The 12,024-nt window shown below is 49.9% G+C and overlaps 4 protein-coding genes across 4 annotated transcripts; 3 read left to right on the top strand and 1 right to left on the bottom strand.

The window, feature by feature from the left end:
- Nucleotides 1-313: 313 nt before the first annotated feature.
- HO173_004577 (uncharacterized protein) lies at nucleotides 314-797 on the bottom strand (the record flags this gene model as incomplete). The annotated part of the gene is made up of 3 exons (XM_037306499.1): nucleotides 314-466; nucleotides 544-683; nucleotides 770-797. The coding sequence occupies 3 exons, from the start codon at nucleotides 795-797 to the stop codon at nucleotides 314-316; spliced, it is 321 nt and encodes a 106-aa protein (XP_037166437.1).
- Nucleotides 798-1,456: 659 nt separating this feature from the next.
- HO173_004576 (uncharacterized protein) lies at nucleotides 1,457-2,625 on the top strand (the record flags this gene model as incomplete). The annotated part of the gene is made up of 3 exons (XM_037306498.1): nucleotides 1,457-1,759; nucleotides 1,818-2,521; nucleotides 2,574-2,625. The coding sequence occupies 3 exons, from the start codon at nucleotides 1,457-1,459 to the stop codon at nucleotides 2,623-2,625; spliced, it is 1,059 nt and encodes a 352-aa protein (XP_037166436.1).
- A 4,788-nt stretch (nucleotides 2,626-7,413) lies between these two features.
- HO173_004575 (uncharacterized protein) lies at nucleotides 7,414-8,416 on the top strand (the record flags this gene model as incomplete). The annotated part of the gene is made up of 4 exons (XM_037306497.1): nucleotides 7,414-7,876; nucleotides 7,947-7,971; nucleotides 8,020-8,312; nucleotides 8,382-8,416. The coding sequence occupies 4 exons, from the start codon at nucleotides 7,414-7,416 to the stop codon at nucleotides 8,414-8,416; spliced, it is 816 nt and encodes a 271-aa protein (XP_037166435.1).
- Nucleotides 8,417-8,593: 177 nt separating this feature from the next.
- Nucleotides 8,594-9,136, top strand: HO173_004574 (uncharacterized protein; the record flags this gene model as incomplete). The annotated part of the gene is made up of 1 exon (XM_037306496.1): nucleotides 8,594-9,136. The coding sequence occupies one exon, from the start codon at nucleotides 8,594-8,596 to the stop codon at nucleotides 9,134-9,136; it is 543 nt and encodes a 180-aa protein (XP_037166434.1).
- Between the last annotated feature and the right edge of the window lie 2,888 nt (nucleotides 9,137-12,024).

Below are 12,024 nucleotides of genomic sequence, written 5' to 3'. Positions count from 1 at the left end.
CGCAAGCGGTTCATTCATTTCGTTCGTGTCCGGTGGACTTCTGATACCCCCCCGACTCACGTGGATTAGTGGGAGGCATGATCTCAGTGGTCGGCCAAGCCGTGCGCGGAAAGCGTCAGGGCTCGGAGCGGGACAGCCAGAACAACAATCAGCAGTACAATAGCCAGCGATACGCAAATCGGAACAGCCACAACTACCGGGGCATGTGACAAGCAAGGAGGCCGCACTGATTCTGACAGAAGAATCGGACTTGTTTCTTAACAATCTTACTCAAACGCCCGACTCGTAGTTTCCCGGTAAAAAGGCGCCCCTCTCACTTCGACCTTGCTGCTAACACTTCCTTCGTATCTTCTTCTCTGTCCAACAACCCCAAATTTCTGATCGTCCCCGCCTTGGGCGCATGCTCTCTCGGATTTGCTGCCACCGCCTTTCTGTATGCCTGCTGTAGTGCCCTAGTCCTCGCTGCCTAATCACAGAATCTTTGATCAGCATATTCACTGCAGGCCCAAGCAGTACGGAGCAAGAGAAGTAGAGCGTACTGACCTCCTTCCTGTGGTGCAGACATTCATAGTAGTCCTCCAGCGCTGGTAGACATTGCCTTCCTCCGGAAATATCGCCAGAATCGGTGTTCACGACGTAGCAAGCTAGAAGTTCCTGCCAGAAGGGGAAGCAGCGTGAGGGACCTGGTGAAGATTTAGCCAAGAGTGGGGATTTGGCGGTACCGCAGACGATCGAAAGACTAGATGCGGAGTTCATTGGGGTCACTCACCACCAGAGAGTCCATATCCGGACGCCATGATTGCCGACCGTGCTTTCGATCAAGTGAATTACGGTCGACAGAAGAGCAATCCAGGTTCAGATTTCTCAAGCTAGCTGTTCGAGGAGTGCCCGCGCTTAGCGGCGCTTAAATTACCGCCTTCAAAGATCGAATTTGTGTAATGTTTTTTGTCTATGTGGCACCAATCGATTTTGTTTCCATTCGTTCTACTTTGTTATCATCCTAGATGCTTCTTTAGAGAATTGACCTAGGAGAATTGTTCTGCAAGTACAAGGACCCCATCTGAGAGCCGGCATAACGCAGTATGCACCTGGTCCACCAAAGAAGCCTATTGTCTTCTTTCTTAACACTTCCAAGTCTTTCTTATGGCTCTTTAGTCTCGTGTGAATGATCAGTACCTATCTAGGCATCCTCATCGGACACTTTGTTCCCGAAGAAACAGATATAAAATGTGCTGGCAGTGCGTCTGTTTGGGGCTTCATCCGGAGTCTCGGAAGTGGCACTACACGTGTAAAGCTCCCAGTGGGCCGCATCTTACCTCACAGTCTACAGGTTGCCACTGACTTCGGATATTGTTCACATGTTTGTGAAATCGTCTTCAACAATGTTTCCCCGCTTGATTTCTTCCTACTGAACGCTCTTTTCTTGCTTTCTGTCTACATCTCATCCTGTTTTAACATGCCGGAAACAGAAGAGCCTCTTACCCTCGCCCCAGAGGAGAAAAACTCTCAGGTGAATACAAATGACAACAGAATTGATCACAACCAGAGCCACACCAACGGCATCACTAGAGGCGAGTCCGCGACCACGCCGCAGACACACCGCTTCGACCCAAGTTTCACGCAAAGCTTAATCAATGCAACGGGCCCCAAGGCATCGCCGCGCATGCGGAAGGTCATGGCCAGCCTGATACGACACGTGCACGACTTTGCGAGAGAGAACGAGATAACTGTTGACGAATATATGGCCGGCGTTGAGATGGTATGCTCCTGTGCCAGGGTTCATTGCTCTCCTGCTGACGGTTTGCCCTTTTGCTTAGATCAACGAAGCCGGCCGCATGTCCACTGACAAGCGCAACGAAGGCCAGCTCCTTTCTGGTGTCATTGGACTCGAGTCCCTCGTCGACGAGATAACCTACAAGCTTGCCACAGACGCTACAGACGCACCCACCTCTAGTGCGATCCTCGGCCCCTTCTGGCGCGCCAACGCCCCGGCTCGAAAGATGGGTGAGAGCATCGTGCATAACATAACCGATGGTGATGATACTTTCATGCATGGGAAAATTACGGACTACCTGACCGGTGAACCAATTGAAGGTGCGGAGTTGGACGTCTGGCACACAGCGCCCAATGGGCTCTATGAACAACAAGACGAGGATCAGGTCGACTTCAACCTCCGAGGACGGTTCACAACAGGTAAAGACGGTCGTTACAATTTCTACTGCCTCCGCCCAACTTCATATCCCATCCCTTACGACGGTCCAGCCGGAAAGCTGCTTCAGCTCCTCGACCGACATCCAATGCGTCCAGCACATATACATTTCATTGTCAAGGCGCCGAATTATAAGCCAATTATCACGCAGCTCTTCGATCGAAGGGATAAGCACATCACAGACGATGCAGTCTTCGCGGTGAAGGAGAGCCTGGTAGTAGACTTCCTGCCGAAAGAGGGCGATCCGAAGGCACGGTTTGAATTGCCTTATGACTTTCGCTTAGCGACATATGAGGAGGCTAAGAAGAACTCGTTGGTTGGAACGACGGAGGAAAGTGCGAGCTTCAGTGCTAATGTCGTGCAGGGAAGAAGCTGAGGCAACTTTTGTTGATCTGACGGGACTCAACCTGTCCTGAGCCACCCCTTGTCTGGAATCGTTTGGATTCTTCTGTATTGCTGGAGATTCTAAATTCCTTTGTGCCTTGCTGTAAGCGCTATTGGTGCAGAGAAGCCGGAGGGTTTAGACTCGCGCTAGTGGGACTTACTCCTCTGTTAATGGACATGATCTTATCTTGCAATCAACTACGTTGTCTCAGCTTTCCAGTATATGGACAGCTTCATGGCTCTGGATTGACGGTGTTCCTGGCGTCTGAAGCTGAGGTGCGAGAAAAGCAAAACCACTCCTTGAGATGTCGAACGAGTCTAGCATGTTGGAAGGCGAGAGGTATGTACGTACGCGTCGTAGGGAGGCTGAGCGGTTGGCACGCTGTCCAACTTAGCCAATTGACGCTGACTATGGAACACTGATCAGGTAGAACCGTCCACTTACAAAGTATTAAGAAGAGGCTTTGCCCTGACCGATCTCATCCCTACTTTCCCGCTTTATATCCATCCTATCTACAAAGTTTCTTATACGTCTTAATAGATCTTCACTCTCTCTGAAGTCATTCCCGTCCCGAGTTCCGACCTGCTCCCTGGAAGCGAAGTCAACAAGCTGGCTTTGGTCTGCGTAGCTCCGGCTCAGGTTCATATGAGAGAGGTGCGTCCCTTCTCTACTGCCAACTGGCGTGGCTGAGAAGGGTTTTTACGAGGCAAACACTGATTCCAACGCAACCGCTAAGGCGTATCATTGAGGGACTCATCCCAAAGCTGTTCCATCTGGATATCCCAACCAATGCGCCATACATAACCCACGAGAGGGTCACCGTTCTGAACGATTCTTTTTTGGCTCTCTGTCCGACAGAAGGGGATATTCAATATGCTACGAGGCCCCAGGCGCTTTAACCCAGGCACAATTTTTCCTTCGTCATTGAACACTTACTGTGCGTCCGACCCTCAGCTATGGCATCGATTTAGGAATGTATCTGTTAGACTCAACATTGTTGTCGCCTTGTTTTGGCCCTGTAATTTGTTAAAGTTATATGTCAGTCGTTTTCATAAAATTGCAGTAGTTTCGTTGCGAGCGCAAAATATTGCCGTTGCACCATGGATAGGAGGAGAGGCTAGCCGACTCAGTCTCGCTCTTTGGCTAGTACCTGCATTCTTTCTTCGTGCGGCATCAAATCTATGGCAAGTCGTTTGCTGGGTGCTTGGTTAACAATTGCTACAAAAAGAGAATGAAACAATGGCTTTTAGACTTACGGAGTAACCGTATCATGCGTGTAATGAAGTGAGCTCAGGACTTGAATTTGTCGCTCCGATATTGCATGTGCATTATAGATATGACCCAGTAGACTCTTAAGACATTATTCGCTCCATTCAATACGTGCGTGTAAAGTGGAGACCTCAAAAATGGGAAGGTCAAATCCCGCAAAGGCCCAATCGAGGAGGCATACACAGCCATCGCGTAGGAACATGAGATTGCGAGGAGCAACGTCTAGGTGGGACATGACCAGTTTAGTCCAATGCAATCCACAGCCTCTCTTGTAGTCATCCAACATTTCCCGTCCATCAATGCGCGCCTTTCGTATGATTCCAAGCCTCAGCTTCTGGGAAGCGAGCCTGTGATCCATCCAATCATTCATCTCAGATGTAGTATCGAAGGCGAGGTCAAACCAGGATCGCCGAAGATGTACCCCTGTGGTAGTCCACCACTGGAAGGACCCGGGCCTTGTTGATCATGGGGGATAAGAATCTGCCAGAGGTACTCTAGAGAGGCAGCGATCGGTTCCATAAGGCCTGGATGTTGGTCCAGGTCAACCGCGTCTAAGCACAGCCCAAGGACAAATCCCATGACAAGATAACCGCGTTCGCATGAGTCGCCATAAGGACTTCTGAACAAGCGGTAGACTTCCGGACCTCTGATTTCATTACTGCCGTTTGCATGGCCGTATAGACGTATTGTTGTGTAGCAGCTTCCCGACGCGTGACTCCAGGGCCGTACTTCACAGCAGCCTGCTCTGATCTTTTGACCACCTTCCGCCCAAAGTCGAGCTGTTCGGTACCGGAGAGAACGAGCTGTGGCAGAGCTCAATCAAGGCTTCTTCGCTCGCTGTGTGGTGATCTAGTGTCTTTCTTCCCATAGCTGTGAGTTTCACAGTATAGGCTGGCACGCTTTTGCAGCATTGGTTTCTGGACGGTATCCGCCGGCATGGGTTGCAGACTTTGGAGCTAATGGACGAGAGAGAGCTTCCATCACGCATGTGAGAGAATAGCGCCAAGGCGCCAAGCCTTCGGGTAAGCTTCCTCTTATCTCCTTTTTCCCCTGTTCTCGCGCCTTCCACTTCTCTCCCGAGGTCCGTCCCAGTATTCTCATTTTGTGGTTGGTCTCCAATCTTGACCGTAAATGCGATTTCCATGTTGCGCAGGCCATTTTCGCTGCGATGTCTCTGCCCCGTCGTGCGTCCATGGTCTTTTTCCTGTTCCTTAACCTAGGGTTTCTTTCCATCCTTCCGCCGCGTATGGGATTCATCCCGAATGGAACGGACCGCTAGCCTTGATCAACAAAAAACCAATTCCGTCGGACCTTGGGCGTTTGCTTTAATCTTTGGTTCCAATGGGACTGCAACGGTGCCATGTCCATTGTGTTTATGTGGATGTTTTTGAGATTATGCCACCTTCCCTGAGCTGCCTCCAAAGTCTTTACTAATTGCGCTGTCGGTGTTTGGACAATCACATGGCCAGAATGAAAAGTTGGAAATAGTGAGCGATGACTAACTATGACCTGGCTTGGTATATCGTTACGTACGGGTCACCAAGAGTACAGGCTCTGCGTAGGTGCAGGTACGGGTGCCTTATAAAGCCCATCGGTAAATTTTGCCGCTGGCATCAACGAGTGCAAGAAGTATTCGTACAACATTGCTGTTTTCAAACTAAGGCTTTTCCGAGTATATCAGGTAGCAACTGGTGGCGTCAGTCGGTGAGGTTACGCGCTTGTTTCGCCAAAGGTCAGCACTGTGGCTGGATTCTGTGACTGACTTCAAGCCATATCATATAGATCGTTGCCTCCAGAAGTTCAATCAACTGGATGCACACACTAGGATGGGTCTTCCAGAGGCCGATCTTGTTGTGATCGGCGCAGGTGGAAATAATTAACCCGTGTCCTCCTCCAACATCCAATCAACAAGTCGGGTTGGGGATAGCTGGCATAGCTGTAGCTGATTTTTATCCGTAGGTACATCTAAAATGCTGACTTGTTATACTGGAGCAATGCCAGTCGCCTTGGAGGAGGATGGACTCCCAGCAACGGTTTCACGACATACTTCTTGTCTCAAAGGGGATACGCTAAGCTGAAGAACTTGCACACTGATTCCGCTCACCAGTCGGAAGGGGAGGCTTACTCAACCGAGGTGACTTCTGGGAGACTGTCGCGCAGAACGTTCAAGTCTATCACGATAGCGGTCTCGAGCTAGACAAGCATCTAATCCGTCTAAAAGGCGGAGAACAAACCGCCAACCTTCTTCTTTATGTCTCACCGGCTGGAGTGCCGCATCTGTTGGCGTCTTCATCTCAGACCGGCTTGTTCCTCAAACTCTGAAAGATGATGTGGAAACTGAAATAGGGCGCAGCTCGAAAACAAATTCGATGAGAGAAACACTATCCACTTCTAGCAAATCCTCCAGATCATTTTCACGAATCTATCGAATCACATCATACCGCCTTTACAGTGGCATTGTTCCATTACAAAACGAATGGACCGCACTCATCGGCTATCCCCTTTATTTGAACTACTTCAGAGGGGTAGAACGTGAAGCGATATGGGCGACGGCCTGCTTGGAAACCAGTTTTTATTGCCTCCCTTAGAAGACAAACGCGCAGAAGTCGCCTGAAAGATTGCTTGGTGCTGCCGAAGATATCTGTCTAACGGTGATAATGGCAGTTTTGTGCCTTTCGAGTCTGAGGGTTATATCGACAGGATTCTTCGAGAAATTGGCCTGTCGTCTTATCGTGAAGGGCGCTTCGGAGACTATTTGGTGCCGGGCTCGCCTCAGGGTTTGGTCGGCTTAAAAAATGAGCATCTCGCTAGATGTGGTGGGGGCGTCTCTTCGGAGTTCGGAGACTGCGAGGCTGAAACGGCTGCGACAAATCTGATGGCTACGTAGTGTCGAGGGATCAGATCTTGTCCGCTTCCCGATGTCTGAATTTCATTAAAGGGAGGAGAATGTTTACTTGGGACTTCGGGGCCTCCTCTTGGGTCAAGCTCATCGGCTGGCCAAATTTGCACTTCTTTCTTCCCTCACCTTCTCTGTTTCGTATATTCATTTCCTTGGTGAATGGGTTGCGTGAACGTACTGAAGAGCTTCTTCAATTCTTCGTGATCAAGCCTCCTCAATTCAGTCTTTTGCAGCTTTTCGAATATATGATTGGATTCCAAGCGGGTACCCGCATGAAGACGGATGCGCTTCCAATATCTTCCGAAGCCGTGGAGGATTTATACGGCCGTGAAGTGCGTGAGCAGCGAATCACTCGATGGTAACTATGGCCCTAATAGAAGCTCGAAAGACTCAAAGGAGTGAATGTCTGAGATCGTTACGAAGTCAATTGAAGGAGGTATCGCGTCGAGTAAAGTTGGCAATACCTCGCGTAACCCTTCATCTCACCTCACAGCCTTCACTGGCGCAAACCTGGTATTCACTGAGTTTCAGGCTCAAGTACATTAAGATGCACAGTTCGTGGCGTCCTCTTTTCCAACAACGCATCAAAATTTTTCGTCACTGATTAAAGTCCCTGTCTGTCTCCGCTCAGCAAAAGCCGCAGCTTCAACTATGGACGCCGGGTCTCCCACCACCACTAACAGTCGAAATGAAGACACCGACAAGATGATCCGTGCTTGTGCTGAAGCTTGCGGGGTTGGCCGTCAGATCATTGAGAAAATTTGTCCAGCTTCTGAAGAGCAAGAACACTATATGGAACATCACATAAGCACTGGATCATCATATATGATGCAGATGGTCCTGCATTATGAGGGCGATCTGAACCAGAACTTCCTTCTTCGAGTCCTGAGCGCAATGCGTTTCAAGAATCACGTTTTGCGTACAAGACTGGTTAAACATGAAGGCCACGTCTACCAGGTTGTTCTGAGAGATCCTATCGTATTCCAACAAACAGGGGTCGATCTTCACGGCTTTCTAGCACAGAACTCTCGGACGCGTATGGACTACGGCACTCCACTGTCTCGATACGCCTTCGTTCGGGAGCCTCATGGTGAAGCCTTCTTTGTTTGGACGGGTAAGTCACTCCAGACGGAGTTCATCCCCTTTTTCGAAACCACACTCTAATGTTCTATCACTTCAATCAGTCCATTGCAGTGCTGTCGACGCGTGGTGGGTCCAATTTGCTTTTATCATTGCTTTGTTGCTAAGTTCGGATAGGACGCTACGCCTGATCTTTGACGACCTACAAATTGCCTGTTCAGATCTACTGGCCTACTCCAAACTCCCTCCGCGCCCGCCTTATGGAAAGTACGCAATATGGCTTGCATCGCGCGTCTATGAAGTGGGACTTACATTCTGGCTCACTCATCATACGACCTTTGATAACCTCGTGCACAAGTTTCCAGTGCTTGGACCAGGAGGCATTCCCTCGGCATCTACGATGAAGACCAAGAAGCTGCTGCATCTGCCAAAGTTGGAAAACTCAAGGTTCAACTTGCCTACCATGGGACGTACGTGCTTTTTTCAGTGATTACTTCTATTCCTGTACCAAATCTGTGCCTGATTATATGTCTGGGTAGCAAAGCCTTCGTTGACATCGGGACTAGTTGTATAGCTCGATGTGCTGCCTTAAACAGACCATGCTGACTTCGAAGTGTGCGCAGATGCTGCCTGGGCTCTCACCATAGCAAAGTTCCTGACACGGGAATACCCTCCGCTCGTAAACGAGGATATCTCGTTTATCTCTATGAGCTCGGCTCGTGAAAGTGACCTCCCTGGAATCAAGCGCACAATGGGTCCTATCAGCGCTCGGGTACCATTACTAATTCGCTTCTTGCCGGATCTGTCAATCGAGAACCTCATGTGTGACGTCGAGACCCAATTGTCGTCAATGATTGGCTTCGAACATTGCGCTATGAAAGTATTGAGTAGGGAAGCCGGTTTCCAGAATATGCTCAAGCAAGCGGTCTTCAGTTGGAACCTGCCTGACTGCGATTTGTCTTGTAAGAGAATCATCTGTTACGATAAGGAAGCAGCACCAGCAGTTCTGGATTACAGAGAAGATCTGTCCGTTCCTTTCGCTCATGACTATGGTCTGATGTTCGAGGTGTACGAACATGGCGAGCATATCACCATCCACGCAACCTGGGACCAAAATCTCGTCTCGGGAGATCTCATAAGCCGGCTACTTGAGGATTTCGGAAGTTTTCTCGCGCTGATCATCAAGACGCGAGGTGCGACAGTGGTGGAGCTACTTTCTGTAAACAGGGTGTGTCAATCTGGGCGGACGGCTACCTTTGATCCCCACTTCCACCTGAACACCCTTTTGATGTGATGATAACGAGGAGTTGGCGGGCCATAAGGGCCTGGTGGGAGGGACTGTTGGCAGCCTGAAGCAACATCTTGAGCCCGATATCTTGCATATATATTACTATTTACGATACGACACTGTGTTAGATAGGCAATAGAGGGGGCGGTTATTCAAGATGGAGGACTTGGGAAAGCAGCGTGCCGAAAGGTACAGAATCTCGATGAGCACAACCGTAATTGAGTCCTGCCGCACGAATCTGTGTCCTTCTTATGACCATGACCCAATTCACATTCACAACGGTTCTCTGAAAGACATACGAGGGAGGAACTTGGATACCTACGCTCATCTCTTGGCTTTGCACATTGCTTCAATGACTGATTACTGCGTTGCAGTGCCTCCATCCCACACCTTCCAAGTCCAACGCTGCTGGCTTGGCTCGAGGCCGCAAGTGTGTGCATCGAACCCGGGAACGCTCCTATCTACATCTGCCTCTTCGTTGCTACCCTGAACGATCTACTGGCATGGAGGCGATGTTTCGATCCATACTGCCAGCTTTCGATCTTGTCCCCATATAATGACGGAGATCGTTGGGTGAATGTGCAGAGAACCAGCTGGTTTCAGTGCCCAGAGTACAATACTATCTTGGATTTCGAGGCGTTTAACCTTTCAGCGTTCCTGTTGTCGGGTTCCCTACCCACTGAACGTGGCCATGTTGAAGACGGCATCCGCAAAGTTGGAGAGTCGATGTTGGGAGAGTCGAATCTGCATTTTCGTGAGTGCTTTTCTGGCACGTCCTTCTAGCTCGCTACGATGGGTACTGGAAATTCTACGATCTTGCCGTTGACACGAAAATTTCTTCCAATGCCCGAACCCGCTCTCCGTCATGCCACCCTTGCCCGAACCCAGAATTTCCCCCCGTCTCAGGAAGGATCTACTGCCTCCCGTCCTTTTGAAACCATCAATCCCAGCGCTTTGTTCCGTTGTCCTGGCGTCACTCCTTTAAAGTCCCTTTCACATCAACCTCCACCTCCACCTCCGCCTCCCACGCACCACCTCTCGGTAGAATAACAACATCGCACTACCTCATCATCGGACCGTAGCAAACAACGGAGAAATGATCGAGTGCATAGCCCGCACGAGCGGACGATGGTTTTTCCGGCGACATCCGGGCTGGCTTCATGATTGTTATTTCCCCTGATGATTTTGGATGCCTCGCGGGCGAAAGCGTCGAAGATAAAGGCGCGGCCTAGGCGCCACTGGAGCCCGTGGAGATGCAGAGATGTCACTGTGGAATGGGTGTTGTGGGGAGCTTGAGGGAGGATGCTGTGGTTTTTTCGCCGTTTCTTTGTCCTGGCTTGTAAGCGGAGGCGGGAGATTCGCTTGCTGGGTTGACTGTGGACTGAACTTTATAGCTGTGAGACTTGTGTTGATGCGAGGGATGCGAGTGCGGTTGTGAGTGGGCTCGATGCTGGACGATCTTTGTATCGTGAGAATGGTAGCCGTTGAGAATTTGGGGATTCTTGGTCATAGTAATGGGACTGTGAATGGGCTTTTGGCTGGTGAGATAGCTCGGAGCTTGGCCGGTCGGGAAGAAGGGGTGTGTGGAATGGAAGTGGAATGATTGAGATGGCGGTCCGGGAAAACAGAGTGACAGATAGGGTCAGATTCATTTCCGGCTCCTATATCTATAGTGACATCTGACGTGTTCATCTTCCAGTCCCTACCCCATGTCCGCTTGGTCTATTATTCACAGGCGCACTCCACGCGGGGATAACAGCGTTGACTGCTACATCTCATCTCTTCACTTGAAAGCTTGAATTGGTTGAGTGCATTCACTTGCACTAACTATTACTTCAATTCCAGGTTACTAGCTCAAGACGCAAAATTCTATGGACTTCTGGCGAGGTTCGGAGATTTGCTTGCCAGAGTAAACTGTGGGCTATGTGAACCGCGGCTCAGATGGCCTCGTTACAGGAAACAGCCTATACGTCAGTGGTGAACTAACATACTAAAAAGCAAGGCCGAAGAGCCCAACGCGAGCGCCCATGTGCTGTTGAAACGGATTGCCAGCGAGGCAGACATCTCAAGTTTGAGTAGGTGGTCGTTCACAGGTACGTTGGCTTTTTGAATGGATTGTCAGGATTGACAGCGGGTCATCATGGAAGTAGTAATTCTATACCAGGCTGTGAGGCTAGGGAATCTCTGGTTGGGGCTCATCTTGGCCATTCAATGTTACTCTGGCGATGCCTGGGGTATCTCGACACAGAGTAAATGCGAGGTGGTGCATCACTTTATCCGGGCTGGGTATCGCTATGCGTCTTTGCGCTCGGTCGTGATTCGCGAAGATGTGGATTGGAGGGATAAGAGACACAGAGTTGGAAAAAGGGCAGAAGAAAAGATTGAAGAAGGTGGTCAGAGGAAGACGCTGTAGAAGGGGAGTATTCATTCAAGGATACGAGGTAACCGATGTGGCAGTGGGTTGGTGCTTTGCCTTTGAGCCGCCCGGAAGAGCCATCGTTAGGGTGCGTAATCCCAAAAGATTGGCATGGAATAGTTTGGTAGGATTCGCAATGGAGGCTGACGGTTGGGATATGAATCCATGGGGAATCGTGGTGGTTCCAACGAATGCAGGAAAGGTGGCAGGGAAAAGTGACGGCTGAAATTGTTAGATCCTCAAAACTTCGATCGCAACAGCGAGCAACGAAGAGATTCCTGAGGTTTTGAAGAATCTCTCTGAAGCACTTTGGGTCATGAGTTGTATATAAGTTCGGGACGATGCCCAAAAGCGATGTATGAATGAGAGGGTCTAACGACGCACATTTTGACAGATCTTTTTGGACAGCTTGCTTGCATATCTACAGCCCCAACTATGTGGGATTTGTTTTCCACCAAGTACCAATCCCGTTCCATCG

This window comes from Letharia columbiana, assembly GCF_014066305.1.
Source record: "Letharia columbiana isolate WasteWater2 chromosome Unknown Sc0000012_s0, whole genome shotgun sequence".
Classification (NCBI taxonomy): Eukaryota; Fungi; Ascomycota; class Lecanoromycetes; order Lecanorales; family Parmeliaceae; genus Letharia; species Letharia columbiana.
Note: the sequence above shows the minus strand (reverse complement) of the source record. Positions and strands in the feature narration are given on the sequence as shown.